The sequence below is a fragment of the Macaca fascicularis genome, chromosome 9 (genome assembly GCF_037993035.2).
Source record: "Macaca fascicularis isolate 582-1 chromosome 9, T2T-MFA8v1.1".
Classification (NCBI taxonomy): Eukaryota; Metazoa; Chordata; class Mammalia; order Primates; family Cercopithecidae; genus Macaca; species Macaca fascicularis.
The window spans coordinates 103,460,056-103,479,973 of record NC_088383.1 but is presented as its reverse complement, the minus strand read 5'-3'; the positions used below and the strand labels follow the sequence as shown (position 1 = coordinate 103,479,973).

The window sequence follows — 19,918 nt, the reverse complement described above, 5'->3', positions numbered from 1 at the left end:
TCCCAACTACTGGGGAGGCTGAGGTGGGAGGATCACTTGAGTCCAAGAGGTCAAACTACAGTGAGCCACAATCATGCCACTGCATTCCAGCCTGGGTAACAGAGCAAAACTCTGAGAAAAAAAAAAAAGAATTTAGTTAGACTCAATATTGCCTGCAGACTCATTATGAACTTGGAAATGTGCAAAAGATAACATGGTAGCATATCCAAAATTATGGAGAAAGAGAACAGATTGACAAGACAAGGTGGGGCCAGCCATTATTGTATTCCAGATGTGAGGTAATAATCAACTTGATCTAGTAAACAAGCACAGCAATGAATAAGAATATAGAAATTGAAGAGACACTACAGACATGAAGACAGAGAGTTTAGACATTAACCACCTATACAGGATGAAGGAGAGAGTAAGGGCAATGGAGATGCTTAGGACAAGGGACTGAATGAATTGAGTTCTTATATTTGGTTGGTGAAAAAGTAATTGCAGTTTATGCCATTAATAATAAAATGGAGAGTGGAAGAACAAAGCACTTCGCAAGGCAACTAAGGCTGGTTTAAGATGAGGGAAATATGTAACACAAAATTGACCATAACAATGGGACAGTTTAAAATACTGATTACAGGGAGTAATTAACATACAAAAAATGATTTCTTCCTATTCAATCCTCTAGAACAGCATTAATTTAATAAGGTTGTTATAATCTCCATGTTACCTGTGGCATGCCTAATATTATGTAATCAACCATCCTCTCAACAGATGTACTTGCCAGACAAAGGTCATCATGCCCATTGGTAACATTTAGAAACTTAACACAGTTTTCCAAGCTTATCAACTCAAAATTACACCAAGGCCAGAAAGGAGAGTAGAGCACTTGTAAACCAATAGTAATATTTCCGTCTGCTTAAGTGAAGTTGAAAAATCAGTGGTTATGTACAAATAGCCTATCAAAATTAAGCTAGTTGATAAAAAACATTGTTAAAAGAAATTAAAGAAGACCTAAATAAATGGAAAGACATCCCGTGTTCATCTATTGGAAGACTTAATATTGTTAAAATGGCATTACTTCCCAAATTGATCTACAGATTCAAAGTGATCCATATCAAAATATTTGCTATCTTTTTAATAGAAATTGACAAGATTACCATAAAATTCATGTGGAACTTTACATAACCAAAATAGCTAAGAACCAAAACAATCTTGGGAAAGAACAAAATTGGAGAACTGACACTTTCCAATTTCAAAACTTACATAAAAGCTACCATCATCTAGGTGCATGGTTCACTTCTATAATCCCAGCAATCTAGGAGGCCAGGACGGGCAGACCGCTTGAGGCCAGTAGTTGGAGACCAGCCTGGACAAAATAGCAAAACCCTGTCTCTGCTAAAAATACAATAAATTAGCTGGCTGTAGTGGCACATGCCTGTAATCCCAGCTACTCAGGAGGCTGATGTGGGAGAATCACCTGAGCACGGGAGGTAGAGGCCAAGATCATGCCACTGCACTACAGCCTGGGCAACCAGAGTGAGACCCTGTCTCAAAAAAAAAAAAAAAACATACTGTCATACTGGCATAAAGAAAGCCATCAATGAAATAGAATTGAGAGTCTAAAAATAAATCCTTGTGTTTGTAGTCAACTGATTTCAACAAATGTACCATGGTCACTCAATGGGGAATGAATGTCTTTTCAACAAATGGTACTAGGACAACTGAATATGCACATGCAAAGAATGAAGTTCTACCCACACCTCACACTATAACCAAAAATTGACTCAGAATGGATCTTAGACCCAAATGTAAAAGTTAAACTTATAAAACCATTAGAAGAAAACTTGGGGTGAATCTTTGTGATATTGGACTAAGTAATCATTTCTTAAACATGACAAGAAAATTGTAAGAAACCAAGCAAATAAATTGGATTTCACAAAAATTAAAAACTTGTATTTCAAAAGACATTATTAAGAAAGTGAAAGACACTTGACAAAATTGGAGAAAATATCTTTAAATAACATCTGATAAGGGACTTTTATCTAGAATATACAAAAACATTTCCATCTCAATAATTTCAAAAATATAATAACCTAATTTTAAAATGGACAAAAGATCTGAATATATTTTTCTCCAAAGACAAATACAAATGAACAATAACCAAGAGAAAAGATTATTTGGTGTCAGGAAAATGCAAACCAAACCACATGGAACCACCTCACCCCACTGGGATGGCTGGAATCAAAAAGATAAGAAGCATTAGCAAGGTTGTGGAGAAAGTGGAACCCTCAAAACATTGTAGTGAGAATACGAAGTGGTGCAGCAAATTTCATGCCTAGGTTTTCTTCTGAGAGTTTTATATTTTTAGCTCTTACATTTAGGTCTTTGATCCAGCCACAGTTTCTCAAAGATTAAGCATACAATTGCTGCATGATCCAGCAATTCCACAGCCAAGTATATACCCAAGAGAAATAAAAACTTATCTATACACAAAATCTTGTACACAAATGTCCATACCAACATTATTCATAACAGCCAAAACAGAAACAATCAAAACCATCAACTAATGAATGGAAATATAAAATATGATATAGCCACACCCAAATATTATTTGCCTATATAAAGGAATGAGATACTGATATATGCTACGTCAATGAATCTTGAAAACAGTGTGCTAAGTGACAGAAGTCAGACAAAAAAGACCACATACTGTGTAATTTCATGTATATGAAATGTCTAGAATAGCAAATCTATAGAGACAAAAAGTATATTAGATTGCCTAGAGCCACCCCAATATGGGGTGACTGTTAAGCATATGGTTTTCTTTTCAGGATGATGGAAATGTTCTGAAATTGATTGTGGTGGTGACTGCACAGCTCTGTGACAAATACTAAAACTATTGAATTGTATTTAAAATGTATGAGGGTACAATATGTGAATTAAACTCAATAAAAATGTTATAAAAAATAAAATAAGCTAGATTCTAAATATTATAGTGAGGTCAAAGGAACAACACACTTTTTAAATACAGTAATGAGGACATAGCCACTGGTCACTGAAACACCATAGACCTTACAGTTCTCCTTAACCTGGAATTAACGGAGAGGATTCATAGCATTAAGGAAAGCCCTCTAAATGTGTACAAAAATGGAGAACTCATACAGTTTCAATTTTCTGGCAAAGTGTCCACATTTTAATGAGATTCTCAAATTAATTAGATCCCAGAACCATTGAACTAGCAGTAGAGAAGGTGGACAGTAAGAATAATTTGCTTCTTCCCTTCTCCAGTTTCCTCAAATTATCTCATCTTCTTCACTTCACTCTACCTAGAACACATTATTCGAGCAGTCCTGCTAACATTCCATGGGCAATTTCATGAAAGTCACCTTCATTAGCATCTTTGACTCCGTGCCATTTTCACCTACTGGCTGATTCTTCATTTCCACCCAGTGTTGTAAAGTGGTTGAATAAAATAATGGTGACCTCACAGGAAGAATTTTCTTTTCTAGAGTTAACTCTTTTCAGTTTGTTCTGGATTGGGCCACTTCTCAGTTCAAAGAGTACTTTGCACCTTAGTGTCCTGAGGGTATCTATATTACCCTTCTCTGTTTCCATATTGACCCTACCACTATTATTCATCATTTGGCTCCTATCTGATCCTCTAACTGAAACTAATATCTACAGATTTTTGGCAATATGACAAAATGGACAACTTGATTTTATTTCAGAATCTGTGTTTCTGTAGCCCACACTTTCAGCAAGCTGAAATTCAAAGATATGAAAAGTCTTGTAGCAAGTTTTTGACCTCCATTCTCATTGTACATATCCTTCTACACAACTCCTAGGATTATTTTCTCTAATAATTATATGCATCCCACTCTTGTTAGGGCTCACACATATACCTGATCAAATCAAAACTCTCCATGCTAGCATTCAGGTCTGCAGGTTAAACACCTCCAATTCCATATGTGTCCAGATTTACTTTTGGTTCCATTCAGTTAAGGCCTCCCTTCTCTGTCTCTTTGCCACCACACACCTCTGAACCTCTCATCACACTGTTCTGCACACTAAAAAATTGACTGCATCGTTATTCATTGTAAATATTTTAAGATTTACACCAAACATCAGGACATGTAGGAGGCCCATTTAGGTTAAAGCCTTTCACCTAACTCTCCCATATGCTGTGTGATATGACCATGCCCACTTTCAATTTATGACTATATATTTTGCATTTTCTAACTTATTTGTATTTCCTTTTCATCTGAGGCATGCATTCCATCTTTCCTCAGATAAATTATTAGTACCTAAAAATATTGCTCACATATTCTAATTGTTTAACAATTCAATTATAAATTCTCCATGGTGCTTCACCCAGATCCATACTCATAATAAGTACTTAAAGTGATCGTGAAGAGTTTCTTGCCTCACCATTTAAGCAATCATTATAGAACTAATCAATGAACCACAAGATGTAGGCAAACAAATAACATTTTACCTGTTCCATTTTGATCAGGAAACAATCAATAAAGTCCCGAGGATTGTCCATGTCCAGGGATTCTTGATGTTCTTTTATTCTCTCCAAAACATAACTTTTAACATAAGCAAAATTTTTAACTACTTTGTTATGACTTCCTGGGAGATAATCGATGAGAGCTGGGAAATTATTGCAGACCTTAAAGATTTTTTAAAATTAATTAAATTAAACACATGTATTGAAGACATATACCATAAGTTAACTGCTGGTTTAAAACTGAAGTAAATTTTTAAAAATTGTCTCCCTCTTTAAGAGGAGCATTTGAGTATACATACAAAGTAGTCTTCTATACTGAAAGATTTAAGTTAGAAAATTCTCAACAAGGGATCAAAGATGATAATTTCCTATACTCATATATTGTTTTCAGAATATTAAAATATCTTCATGTCAATTATCTCATTTTTTACATTAATTTTTCTCTATAGCCTTGAAATATAGAATTACATGAATTGCTTTAATTCCCATTTTGCAGATAAGAACAGAGGTTAAGGAAATTTGAATAACATGAAATAGACCACAGAGCTGTTCCCTGCTATTTCTACTCCTAGCAGGAAGCCTCAGAAATAGAATCACTCTTTTGTAACTGGGAGGGGTACAAAGATACCATAAAATGTAATTCAGCATTTTATGGATAAGTACCTGTACACCAGAGTAGTTAAGATACTTCCGTGAGTAGTTAAGATAATCACACAATTATCTTTTAGACAGAGTTTGGGACATGCTAGCTCAGCACAGGGCAAAACTGTAATTTTTTAATGATTCATACACCCCAAAACCCAATCATTTTGTCATCTTAACCTTAATTGCCTTGCTGAAGCAGCAAACACCCCTATCCTATTCAGAACTTCCTGGTAGAATCTGTGCTCCCAAACATTCTCCCCTTTAGCCAAATAATGTGATGAAGAGGTCTCTAGCTGTGAATTAGCGGAAAAGCCTGTGAGTAATGCCAGCTTTTCAACAAGGGACTTGGATTTCCATTGAGTGTGTGCTTTTGGACAGTCACCAAAGTACTGCCAGAAACTGGATTTGGGGGTTTGGTGGAAAAAAAAAAAACACTAGCTAATGGGCTTGAATTCCAGCTCTATATTCAGGCATTTCTTTTCTTGTCTGTAAAATAAAGAAATCATCTATCTTTCCCAGATGTTAATGCCACAATGCTAAGATATGGACAAGCTGTAGTGTTCAACCACTCACTTCACAGAGTAATAATGCCTACAAAATTGGCACAAAAGACAGTTCCATGGGCCCATCTCTCCATGAAAACACCCAAAACTTCAAACAAAAAAGTCAGAATCAACTTTAACAGAACTCTGGAAATCAGTCAAAGGTTTACAGCAAGCAAGAGAAAGCTGAATAAAGAAAATGGCAACTTAAAAATAGTAGAAAAGCTTTGTGGGTTTATTTTTATTTTTATTTTAAGTTCCAAGGTACATGTGCTGGATGTGCAGGTTTGTTACATAGATAAATGTATGCCACAGTAGTTTGCTGCACCTATAAACTCATCACCTAGGTATTAAGCCCTGCACACATTAGCTATTTTTCCTAATGCTCTCCCTTCCCCAACCCCCCAACAGGCCCTAGTGTGTTGTTCCCCTCCCTGTGTCCATGTGTTCTCATTGTTCAGTTCCCACTTATGAGTAAGAACATGCGGTGTTTGGTTTGCTGCTCCTGCATTAGTTTGCTGATGATGATGGCCTCCAGCTCCACCCATGTCCCTGGAAAGGACATAATCTCATTCCTTTTTATGCTACATAGTATTCCATGATGATGAAGTATTTATGGCTACATAGTATGGCTTATGGCTACATAAGCTTTGTGGTATGTTTATTTGCTCTTGTCCCACCTCTGTCATCAGCTTGGCAGTGATCTTGTCAAGGGTAGCCCTGTTCCCAGTGGAGGACCCTGGTTCCTGGTTCCAGAAAGACCACAGAAGACCTTACTTGCAAAAAAGTATGTTTCTCTTTCTCACCTGTCTGAGGACTACCATGGGCTAACATGAGGCACTCAACTTTGTTTCACCTGATTCAAAATTCATTCAGGATGGAAAAGCAATGGCCATTTCTCAAAAACCTTCTAAGACAAATGAACAACCCAAAGCTACCTGGGGCAAATGATAACAGTTGAGGCACACAGTACAGCACTAAAATCCTGAAAATAAAAGCTGAGAGACAGTTTCTTTGGAAAACTGGGATGTTCAAAAGTGCCTATGTATACTAAGAAATTTAGAAAGTTATCAACATGCCCAGAGCAGGACAGGCTAATTAGAAAAATGTGAGAAGATCCTGAACTTTCACCTCTGGCTGATATCCAGGCTCAACAGTAAGTGAAGGCTATGACAAGGAGTGCTCCAACCAATCTGAAAGACTAGCCTGCCTCCTTCCCTCCTTTCCTTCTTTCCTTCCTTCGTTCCTTCCTTCATTTCTTTCCTTACTTCCTTCCATCTTTCTTCTACTATTTATATATATATAAATACATATATTTTTTCTATGTCTCTTTTTTGCCTCTCCACATTTAAGAAAATTTCTGTCAAAACTATCTGAACATAAGCTGAAGAAAAGACTTCAGAAACCACACATGATTTGCAAAAATAGTTTTGAAAAGTCACTAAAGAAAGATATAGCCTTCAGAAGAAAAAAAAAAACTATAGCAGGCAACAAAACACCCTAAGGAGAGGAAAGACTCTGATTTCCAGAGTTACTGCATAACAGTATCCAAAATTTCCAGTTTTCAAACATTCACTTCACAGCTTGGTACATACAAAGTTTTGGACTGGGATTGGGGCAAGATGGCCAAACAGGAACAGCTCCAGTCTGGAGCTCCCAGCGAGACCAATGTAGAAGGCCAATGACTTCTGCATTTCCAACTGAGGTGCCTGGTTCATCTCATTGGGACTGGTTTGACAGTGGGTGCAGCCCACGGAGGGCAAACAGAAGCAGGGTAGGGAATTGGCTCACCTGGGAAGCACAACAGGTCGGGGAACTCCCTCCCCTAGCCAAGGGAAGCTGTGAGGGACAGTGCTATCTGGTCCAGATACTACACTTTTCCCATGGTCTTTACGACACACAAACTAGGAGATTCCTTCAGGTGCCTACACCACAAGGGCCCTGGGTTTCAAGCACAAAACTGGGTGGCCATTTGGGCAGACACTAAGCTAGCTGCAGAAGTCTTTTTTCATACCCCAATGGCGCCTGAATTACAGCAAGACAGAACCATTCACTCCCCTGGAAATGGGGCTGAAGCCAGGGAACCAAGTTGTCTAGCTCAGAGGATCCCACACTCATGGGGCTGAGCAAGCTAAGATCCACTGGCTTGAAATTCTCACTGTCAGCACAGCAGTCTGAAGTCCACCTAGGATGCTCGAGCTTGATGGGAGTGGGGGGTGTCCACAATTAATGAGATTTGAGTAGGCGGTTTTCCCCTCACAGTGTAAACAAAGCCTCTGGGAAGTTGAGTCTGGGCAGAGCCCACCGCAGCACCACAAAGCCCCTGTAGCGAGACTGCCTCTCTAGACTTCTCTCTGGGCAGGGCATCTCCGAAAGAAAGGCAGCAGTCCCAGTCAGGGGCCTATAGATAAAACTACCTCTCCCTGGGACAGAGCACCTGGGGGAAGGGGTGGCTGTGGGGACAGCTTCAGCAGACTTAAATGTTTCTGCCTGATGGTTCTAAAGAGAGCAGCAGATCTCCCAGCACAGCACTCAAGCTCTGCTAAGGGACAGACTGCCTCAAGTGGGTCCCTGGACCCTGAGCCTCCTGACAGGGAGACACCTCCCAGCAAGGGTCAACAGACATGTCATACAGGAGAGCTCTGGGTGGCACCTGGCTGGTGCCCCACTGGGATAAAGCTTCCAGAGGAAGGAGCAGGCAGCAATCTTTGCTATTCTGCAGGCTCCGCTGGTGATACCCAGGCAAACAGTGTCTAGAGTGGACCCCTACCAAACTCCAGCAGACCTGCAGAAGAGGGCCTGACAGAAGGAAAACTAACAAACAGAAAGCAATACCATCAACAAAAAGGATGATGACGCAAAACTCCATTCGAAGGTCACCAACAGCAAAGACCAAAGGTAGATAAATCCATGAAGATGAGGAAAAACCAGCACAAAAAGGCTGAAAATTCCAAAAACCAGAATGCCTCTTCTCCTCCAAAGGATCACAACTTCTCGCCAGCAAGGGAACAAAACTGGACGGAGAATGAGTTTGACAAATTGACAGAAGTAGGCTTCAGAAGATATGTAATAACAAACTCTTCCAAGCTAAAGGATTATGTTCTAACCCAACGCAAGGAAACTAAGGACCTTGATAAAAAGAGGAATTGCTAACTAGAATAACCAGTTTCGAGAAGAACATAAACGACCTGATGGAGTTGAAAAACAAAGCATAAGAACTTCATGAAGCATACACAAGTATCAATAGCCAAATCTATCAAGCAGAAGAAAGGATATCAGAGATTGAAGATCAACTTAATGAAACAAAGTGAGAAGACAAGATTAGAGAAAAAAGAATGAAAAGGAATGAAGAAAGCCTCCAAGAAATATGGGACTATGTGAAAAGACCAAACCTATGTTTGATTGGTGTATCTGAAAGTGACAGGAGAATGGAACCAAGCTGGAAAACACACTTCAGGATATTATCCAGAACTTCCCCAACCCAGCAAGACAGGCCAACATTCAAACTTGGGAAATACAGAGAACATCACAACGATACTCCTGGAGAAGAGCAACCCAAAGACACATAATCATCAGATGCACCAAGGACGAAATGAAGGAAAAAATGTCAAGGGCAGCCAGAGAGAAAGGTTAGGTTACCCACAAAGGGAAGGCCATTAGACTAACAGCAGATCTCTGTGCAGATCCCTACAAGCCAGAAGAGAGTGGGGGCCAATATTCAACATTTTTAAAGAAAAGAATTTTCAACCCAGAATTTCATATCCAGCCAAACTAAGCTTCATAAGTGAAGGGGAAATAAAATCCTTTACAGACAAGCAGACGCTGAGAGAGTTCACGTCCTTTGCAGGGACATGGATGAAGCTGGAAACCATCATTCTCAGCAAACTAACACAGGAACAGAAAACCAAACACTACATGTTCTCACTCATAAGTGGGAGTTGAACAATGAGAACACATGGGCACAGAGAGGGGGACATCACACACCAGGGCTTGTTGGGTGGTAGGGGGTAAGGGGAGGGATAGCATTAGGAGAAATACCTAATGTAGATGACAGATTGATGGGTGCAGCAAACCACCATGGCACATGTATACCTATGTAACAAATCTGCCCATTCTGCACATGTATCCCAGAACTTAAAGTATAATTTTTAAAAATTTAAAAAATTTTCAAATGTCTGATAAAATAAGAAAAATAATATCTCAGGAAGAGAAGCTCATGATCTCACCTGGATCCATGGGGAGCTCAGAATCCTGAGGTTTTCATTGAATTTTTCCATCAAGTTAAGAAATCTCTGATCTTTATAATCAAATCGATTATGGAAAATAACAGAGCAGATCACATTGCAGGGAGCACAGCCCAGGATGAAAGTGGGATCACAGGGTGAGGCTAAAGGATTGGAAATATTTTAAATTATCATTAAAATATATATATATAAAATACTTTGTCTTGGATAACAGGGAAAAGTAATTTTAGAAACTCTAAACCAATATCTACCTAGAAATTCTCTTATCAACACAAACTATAGTATATTGAAATTTAATACCTCACTTTTTCCTTAAAATTGAATTAATTATTCCATCCTAGCTATTTAATAATGGTTTTCCAAATACTGCATTTACTTCACTGCATTTCTTTATACAATTCTGACCCAAGATGCCTGTTATTTTGAAGAGAAAACAAAAAAATTTAAAGAGGCCACATTTAAAACCACTTAATAATTCAAGTTATCAGTGCAGAATAACATTTATCTGGAAAGCTTGTAGACAATTGATTGATAGAGGAAGGAAGAAAATAGGAACCTGAAAACCTCTTCTATATAATGAATAGTTGAAGTAACTGTGTGTAGAATCAGCAGAGGAAGAGACTAAAGAGAGAAAGAGTATGGGAAAATTCAGATTGATGGAACAAATGTAAAAAAGCAAAAGTCATCTATGTTATACAAGAAAAAAGCTAACACAAATAAGAAGATAGACTGGTTTGCCTAAAATAAAAGTAAATAAGAAACTTTCATTTCAAACCTAAATTACAAATAGGGCAGACAGAAAAACTTAAATTGATAAATGGAGTCCTTTTGTTTCCTTATTTCGATATTGAAAGAAAAAAAAAGAACTTCCGGCTCTAAGAAATTGTGTCTATTATCACCGGGCACTATCTTCAATTTATTTGAACAAAGCCTGACCTCTTATAGAATCCTCGGTTATTGTTCCATCTAGCCATCCAAAAAAATACCTTATGTTATTATAAATTTTTTAATTTGATCATCATTTAGGTAATTCCATCATTTCACAAATCAATAAATTATTATAGAGGAAAGTGATTATTTGTGAGCAATTTTTAAATAAAATTGTTATAATCAAATCATTAATGAACTTTACACATGAGAGTATCATAAATGTAATTAAGAGTGACTTGAACAAAAATGCTGTGTGGTAATGATGGGGAATTAAATAATAGGACTGTGTTTAGTTAACTGCTCCTATGCCAGGCTTCTTTTCAGCTGAAACATGCCAGGGCACTAAGTTTTCAGAAAATCTTTTATTCTAGCCTGGAAGGCAGGGGATAATTTGGGATTATTAGTTTGAGATTTCTGTGTGTGTGTGCATGCACGTGCACGTGTGTTTGTACATGCCCATGCACATGATATTCATAGTGAAAATCTAGTTTATGATCTTTCCTTTCACTTCAATTGGGGGAGTATATTAGGCTGTTTTTGAATTGCTATAAAGAAATACCTAAGACTAGGTAATTTATAAGAAAAGAGATTTAATTGGCTCGCAGTTCTGCAGGCTGTGCAGGAAGCATGATGCATGGCAGAAGGCAAAGTAGGAGCTTGCACTCACATGGCAAAAGCCAAAGCAAGAGAGGGAGGCAGGAGGTGCTACGCACTTTTAAATGACTAGATTTCATGAAAACTCACTTGCTATCATGAGGAAAGTACCAAAAGGGTTGGTGCTAAACTATTCATGAAAAATCCAGCCCCATGATCCAATCACCTCTCACCAGGCCCCACCTCCAGTACAGGGATTACATTTCAATATAAGATTTGAATGGGAACACACATCCATACTATATCAGGGTGATAATAAAAATCAGGGTAATTTGTAATCCAAGCTGAAAATCAGACTTATTATGACAAGAACTTTATAGGTGAGTCCAACTGGGATGAGGAGAGGATAAATAACTTTTAATCCTAAATCCAATTGTTTTAATACTCACCGTGGATTTTGTTTCTATTTAGATTTGGTGAGGTCAACAGATCAGGTAGCCCCAAAACAGACTGCCCTTGAAAAGACAGTTCATTGCTCGCAGTTCCTGGAGGAGGGGCACTCCACACCACATTGAGGGTGTGGGGAGCCACATGGGGAAGTACCAGGGTTGGTCAGGAGGCAGCAAGAGCAAAAAGAAACCATGGGGCTGAGCCTTTATTGGTGTTTTCACAGGAAGAAATGAGTGAGATAGGGTGGGTAGACTGAGTAAGCCTGGGAATAGATAGTTTGAACAATTTCTGTGGGCTCTGGGATATAGGGGTGGTCCATAGTTGTCCCATAACTGGCTCTGTAATGATTTAAGACAAGGAGAATACAGTCAGCACTCTGTATCCATGGTGTATCATGGATTCAACCAACCCCAAATCAAAAATATTCAGAGCAAAAAAAAGTATCTGTACAGAACATGTACAGACCTTTTTTCTTGTCAATATTCTCTAATATTGGGAAATATTATAAACAATATTGTCAATATTCTCCAAATATATGGCAAATATTATGCCATATTTAAGGGACTTGAGCATATGTGGATTTTGGTATCCAAGAGGAGTCCTAGAACCAATGTCTTACTGATAAGGAGGGACAACTATATTGGATTCATGTGTGAGAGTTTGATAAAGAAGGTGGATGGGGCTCTGAGCTCTGGAGAGTTTGCTTTGTAAATCAGAGACATGTTGTGGACAAGATATTTGCTATCTCTAGGAACTGTCTGACTTTGGGAGAGGCAGTCCCTTCTAGGACCACAAAATCCCCAAGATGTCGAAGCATCATAAAAAAATAGAAAATAAAAAACATGATTAATACACAAATAAAGATGAAGGAAAATACAAAGAAAGCTGAATACAGAGCTAATGTACAACTAGGGAAAGTAGGATAAAGAGTTATTAATAATACTTAAAATTTATTTAAATAAACATTTTATAATTTGGCATTGTTTTTAATTGAAAGACTATGTTATAGCATTTATTTTCTTAAAATATATAAAACATTACAGTAAATAGTAACATTAAATAACTCCAGCTGATAATTTTAATTAGTTCTTAATTAACAGGGAAATTAAAATTGATAAAAGCTACACTAAAGATGCCTAGTCTCTTAAAACCATAGATAAGCATCATTATGGTAGCAATTATAGTCACACACCTCAGAAGAAACCCCCAGATATGTTAGTGAGGCTGACTGTACAAATATAGACCAACCAAATGAAAGTACATGTCAGTTGTTTCATGCCTAAAAGATGTAAAGAAATCATTCCCACTATGTCTGTGCCACAAGTATTCCCTGGTGAAATGTTCTAGAATAGATAATCCACAATTACACTATGGGAAAAACATTACTCTTTAATAATTTGAAAAAAATGAGACAAAACCTTCTAAATTAATGCTGTAATGATTTGAAAACAAACCAAGCCTGGGACAGAATAGGATTAAATAAGCCTTTTATACTCACACTGTATGCATAGTCATTGTGTACATGCATAGGTGCACAAAAGCTCCCTTGGCTCTCTGCTTCAAACCTCCCCCCTCCATATGAGGACTGACAACCACTGCCTATCATGAGAGATCTGGCCACCCCTAGGAGGTTTCCAGGGATGTCATTAGAGAAGAGAGCAGTCTGTTAATGTCAGAGTATTATGTATTTCAAGATAGCTAGAACACAAGTCTTGAAATGTTCTCAACATATAGAAATGATAAATGTTCAACGTGATGCATATCCTAAACACCCTAACTTGATCATTACACATTCTGCACGTGTAACAAAATATTATATGTACCCCATAAATATGTATAAAGGTTATGTATCAATTTAAAAATAAATTAAAATAAATTTTAGAAAACATTTTACAGGAAAAAAAAAAAGTCACCCACCATTGGTTTTTCTCAACTCCTCCACAAGGCAGAGGGCTTCCTCTTGGACACGGTCCTCAATGCTCCTTTTCCCCATCCCAAAATTCCGCAGAGTCATGAGGGAGAAACGCCGTATCTCCTTCCATCTTTTTCCATTGCTGAAAAGGATTCCTAACAGAACAGAAAACAGAAACTAGGAGGGAGATTCCAAACAAGGACAAGAGAGCTGACACTCGGCGGCCACGTGGATGGGTCAAGTTCTGTCTCAGGAGTTCTTCAAGCCTCTGTTTTCCATCCTCCCCATCCCTATAACCACTGCCCAGTACATACACATGTACACATACACACGATACACGCACGTTTACCGAGTCCTTTATTAACTTTTTCAGCCACTGGAAAACTTCCTCTTCCAGAAAACTTCTCTCCATGATCAATCAGGGCCTCCTTCACTGCTTCATATCCATGCAACACCACAATGGGCTTCAGGCCAAAATACACAGTGAACACAGGTCCATACACTTTTGAGAACTGAACATAGAAAAGGAGGTTCAAATAGTAGCAAAGCTCAGTATTTGGTCTATTTATTGTCCGTGATTCAGACTGATACTAGCATCATAATGTTGATATGATTATTCTGTCAAATACAGCTTCAAATATTTGTGGATTTTACATAAAGATGATGATTATTGTTTTAGCTGCACATATACAGTGCCTTCAATGTGCCAGGCAGTGGCCCAGGAAATTAGTATGCAGGTTATTAAACTTAGTCATCACATCAACACCTTGAGCTAGATTTGTTTACTTTATTTTACAGATAAGACAAATTGAATTTTAAAGAATTTCAAATTCATTGTCAGTGTCCCACAACTGAAAAACAGAACGTCCAAATTTGAAGCCTGCTTAGTCAACCTGTGATGCCTGAGCAATTTATCAGTTTCCAATGTCCATATTTTGACCAATATTCAGCCACTGGGACACTGCTTCAGGATCCCCTGCAAAGCTCATCCCATAGGGATCCTGATGCAGGAGTCCTGTCATCAATACTAAAAAATCTACACCTTTTTAAATCACCCAGATGATTCTACTGCCCAGCCTACTTTGAGATCCACTGGTATAATCACCACAGAAAGACAGTGGACCCTACAGAGATAGTATCAAGATGTGTGGCATCTCACAGAGGAACAATGTTTTCCATGCTGTACACTCATAGGTCACAGACAGCAGCTTTGTACAGAGGCCATAAATATTCTGTTACCACCCAGATGGCCCTGACTAATTCTTTCTTTCATTCATTTATGTTTATGATGAACTCATAGATATTTCTTTGACATCAGGCATGACTTGCTTTTTAAGAAGTTTAATGATCATAGCTAATATAAGCAAAATACATAGCATATACAGTTACTGACTTCTCAAAACCTTTAATCACAAAACACTTCCATTACCATTTTCTTTCAGGCAAAAAAATTATAGCAAATGACTGTGAAGCAAAGAAAAGCAGCAGGCCTTTATCATTTTGATTCTACCTTACAACTTAAAATGTTTCTTTTCTGGCAAAATGCATTATTTTATTCCACTATTTCTGACAATGACACAAAAGAAAAACATACTCCACAGGAAGTATTTGCTTTACAATAACGTACTTTAATAATTGGCCTCTGGTAGTACAGGAGGAATGTTGAGGAATGTTCCTATAATATAACATATAACCTTTAATAACTGGCCTCTGGTAATACAGAAGTTTCTATGTGACATTAATGGTTATATGTGACAAGCCCACAACTAACATCATATTTAACGGTGAAAAGCTAAAAGCTTTTCCTGCGAGATCAGAAATTAGAGAAGAATGCCCTCTCTGACCATTTCTGTTCAACAGAGTACTGGAAGTCCTAGTCAGAGCAATTAGACTAAAAATAGAAAATATTAATATAGGAATATTCATATAGGAAAGGATGAAGTGAAATTGTCTGTTTCCTGATGATGTAATCTTATATGTAGAAAATCCTAAAGACTTCAGAATGAAAGTGCTAGAACGGATAAACAAATTCAGTAAACTTGAAGGATACAAAATCAACATGCAGAAATCAGTGGCATTTCTATACACTAGCAACAAAATATCTAAAAAAGAAATTAAGAGAACAATTCATTTATAGTAGCATCAAAAAATAAAATACTTAGGAATAAATGTAACCAAAGAAGAGAAAGATCTATATACTGAAAACTACAAATCATTGATGAAAGAAATTGAAGGTGACACAAATAAAGGCGAAGCTATCCCATGTTCATGGATTGGAAAAACTAATAGTGGTAAAATGTCATACTACCCAAAGCAATATACAGATCCAATGCAATCCCTATAAAAATTTTAATCTCATTCTTCACAGAAATAGAAAAAACAATCTTAAAATTTGTATGGAACCACAAAAGACCCCAAATAACTAAAGCAAATTAACCAAAAGAATAAAGCTGGAGGCATCACACTATTGAACTGCAAAATATGTGACAAAGCTATAGTAAGCAAAACAGCATAGCATTAGCATAAAAACAGACACATTGATTAAAGGAAAACATAGAGAACCCTGAAATAAGCCCACACATCTATAATCAATTGATTTTTGACAAAGGTGCCAAGAACATACAATGGGGAAAGCACTCTTCAGCAAAAGATGTTGAGAAAACTGTATATTCTTATGCAAAGAATAAAACAGAATCCTAATCTCACCCCTTATATAATAATTAACTCAAAATGAATTAAAGTCTTAAGCATAAGACCTGAAACTAAAAAATAAAACTGCTAAAAGAAACCATAGAGAAAAACTCCATGACATTGGTCTAGGCAATGATTTCTTGGATATGATTCTAAAAGCACAAGCCACGAAAGCAAAACTAGACAAATGAGATTCTGACCACCTAAACTTCTGCACAGCAAAGGAAACAAGTCATAGAGTCAAGAGACAATCCACGGATTGGGAGAAAATATTTGCAACTCAGACATAAGATAAGGGACTAATATTCAAAATATATAGACACTCAAATTACTCAATAACAAATAATTCTATTTAAAATGAGCAAAAGGGTCAAGTGCAATGTCTCATGCCTATAATTCCAGCACTTTGAGAGACCAAGGTGGGTGGATTGCTTGAGCCCAAGAGTTCAAGACCAGCCTGGACAACAGAGAGACCACATCCCTACAAAATATTAAAAAATTATCCAGGTATGGTGGCATACACCTGTAGTCCCTGCTACTTGGGGGACTAAGGTGGAAGGATGGCTTGAGCCCAGGAGCTCAAGGCTGCAGCAAACTGTGATCCTATCACTACACTGCAGCCTACAACAAAGCAAAACCCTGTCTCTATTAATTAATTAATTAATTAAATGGGCAAAGGATTTCAGTAGACATTTTTCAAAAGAAGACATATAAATGGTGAACAGATATATTTTTTAAATACTCAACAAATTTAATCAGAGAAATGCAAATTAAAACCACAATGAGATATCTCATCACAACTTGTAGATATTATTATTATCAAAAAGATAAAAAGATAACAAGTGTTGACAAAGATGTGGAATAAAGTGAACCTTGGGTATGTAAATTAGCGTAGTGATTTGAGAAACCAGTATGGATGTTCCTCAAAAAACTAAAAATAGAACTATCAGATGATCCAGCAATCCCACTACCAGTATATACCCAAAGGAATTGAAGTCAGTATGTGGAAGAGATGTCTGTACTTCCATGTTTATTGCAGTGCTATTGATAATAGCCAAGATATGGAAACAACCTAAGTGTTCATCAATAAATTAATCGATTTTGTATGTGGCATATATGTACAATGAAATGTTATTCAGCCTTTTAAAAAGGAAAAAATATTCTTATTTATGACAGCATGGATGAATCTAGAGAACATCATATTAATAAAATAAGCCAGGCATAGAGACAAATATCATATATGATCTCACTTCTATGTGGAATCTTAAAAAGTTGAATTCATAGAAGTAGAGATTAGAATGGTGGCTATCAGAGGCTGGCAGGTGGAAATGTGCCAAATAAGGGAATACTTTGGTCAACAAGTACAGAGTTACAGTTAGATAGGAGGAATAAGGTCGGGTGTTCTACTGGACAGCAAGGTGACTATAATTAATGTTAATGTACTGTATATTTCAAAACAGCTAAAAAAGAGGATTCTAAATGTTCTCATTACAAAGAAATGACAAATATTTGAGATGATGGATATGCTAATTACCCTGATGATCAATTCACAATGTATACATGCGTCAAAATGTAATATTGCACCCCATTAATATATTCAATTACCATTTATCACTTTGAAATGAAATAAAACTTTGGGAATCGTGAGGTTAAATACACCTTGTAAATTACTAGAGGAGCATAAAACATACTTACATTGGTTAAGGATTTGCTCATGTCCTTAACATCTAACTGCAGGATATTTCCAATAATTGGGAGAGGAGTGGGGCCAGACGGAAGCCTCCCTCTTCCAGAGCTCTGTCTCCAGAGTGAAAGGAGAAACAAACAGGAGAGACAGAGCACCAGGGCCACAGCTGGATCCATTGAAGGCTTCTCTTCTTAGTAAGAAAACTGTGGGCTTTCACTTCAAGGCTTTTATAACACTCGCTGTTAATCCACCTGTGATTCTAACTCTGACTGTGACTAGTCAGCAAAAAGCACTTTAATCTCTCTTCTGAATGAACATTGGCTCACTGAAAAAAATAAAAATAAGGTGTTCTTTTTTCTTGTTCTCATTTCCAATGCCCCACCCTGGAGATTCTGGTTTAACTAGTCTGAAGCAGAGCCCAGGTTTTTTTTGTTTTGTTTTGTTTTTCTTTTTTTCTTGAGCTGGAGTTTCGCTCTCGTTGCCCAGGCTGGAGTGAAAGGGCAAGATCTCAGCTCACTGCAGCCTCCACCTCCTGGGTTCGAGCGATTCTGCCTCAGCTTCCGGCGTAGCTGGGATTACAGGCATGCATCACCATGCCTGGTTGATTTTGTATTTTTAGCAGAGACAGGGTTTCACCATGTTGGCCAGATTGGTCTCGAACTCCTGACCTCAGGTGATCCGCCCGCCTTGGCCTCCCAAAGTGCTGGGATTACAGGCATGAGCCACCGTGCCCGGCCAGGCCTAGGTTTTTTTCAAAACCCCAGGTGGTTCCACTGTGCAGCCAAAATTGAGAACAAATGAAATAAATTATTTCATCAAAAAAGTATTCAAAATTTTGGATTCTTAGATTGATGAACAGTTGGAAATATGACCTTGAGGGGAATCTGTGTATTATATCCCTTGTATGTAAAATAATATTTATCCTATTGAGAGGAGGTAGCCAGCTTGCTTTAGGTAGGCAGTAAGGGAAGGGTCCCCAGAGAACCTCCAACCCTTCCAGGTCATCGCCCAATCCACAAAAACCCCAAGTACTTACACTAGATGTTTTGTGCAGATAAGGGAACTTGCACAGGGAGCTTGACTAAATATGCCCGCAGTGAAAAATTCCTACCTTTAACACATGTGCAGTAACGGAATTAAATCAATATGGAGTGGCTTACACTAAGAGTCCACATGCGCAATGGAAGGAAGGGGTGGAAACACCAGGAATTCACGCCTTATGCAAATAAGGATCCCAGCCTCATCAGCTTTTCTATAAAAATCCTGGTATTCAACTGTGAAGTGGCAATCCGCAACCCGCTTTCAGGGCCTCTCTTTGCTGAGAGTTTTCCTTTCACTTAATAAATTCTACTCCACTCACTCTCTGGTGTCTGTGTGCCTAATTCTTCCTGCATAAGATAGCAACTCGGACCTAGCTGAGCTAAGGATCAGCAAGACTGCAACACTATAATGCTTTCTCAAGCACTGGGATCATTTTCCTTGAAAATGAGATCCTTTTGAAATGTTTTAGTGTAGTACTAACATTACAGCTGCCTAAACATAGCGCAGCTAACAAACTCATTCATCTTAAACGGCTAAACCGGTTATCAATTAACTAAGTAAACATACACACCTTTTTCCATTAACCCCCCTGAAAAACCTGGACAGCTGAGAATATTATTTCATATTTTTCAAATGGGGAAAGGGAGACTCTAGGAGAAGAGATGACGTATTCAGTGTTCCATAGCTCAT

The 19,918-nt window shown here is 37.7% G+C and overlaps 1 protein-coding gene across 2 annotated transcripts in view; it reads right to left on the bottom strand.

Annotated features, from left to right (window-relative positions):
- Window positions 1–18,454, bottom strand: part of CYP2C18 (cytochrome P450 family 2 subfamily C member 18) — a 36,242-nt gene extending 17,788 nt beyond the window's left edge. Inside the window, exons 1-5 of one of the 2 annotated variants that reach the window (XM_005565995.5) lie at window positions 18,196–18,454; window positions 14,159–14,321; window positions 13,815–13,964; window positions 9,906–10,066; window positions 4,478–4,654 (exon numbers count right to left, since the gene is read on the bottom strand). In XM_005565995.5, coding sequence (XP_005566052.3) covers window positions 4,478–4,654; window positions 9,906–10,066; window positions 13,815–13,964; window positions 14,159–14,321; window positions 18,196–18,363 — 819 coding nt within the window. In that variant the 5' untranslated portion in view covers window positions 18,364–18,454. The remainder of the gene's footprint in view (window positions 1–4,477; window positions 4,655–9,905; window positions 10,067–13,814; window positions 13,965–14,158; window positions 14,322–18,195) is intronic. The other variant, XM_074002238.1, reaches the window with a different exon arrangement.
- Window positions 18,455–19,918: the final 1,464 nt, after the last annotated feature.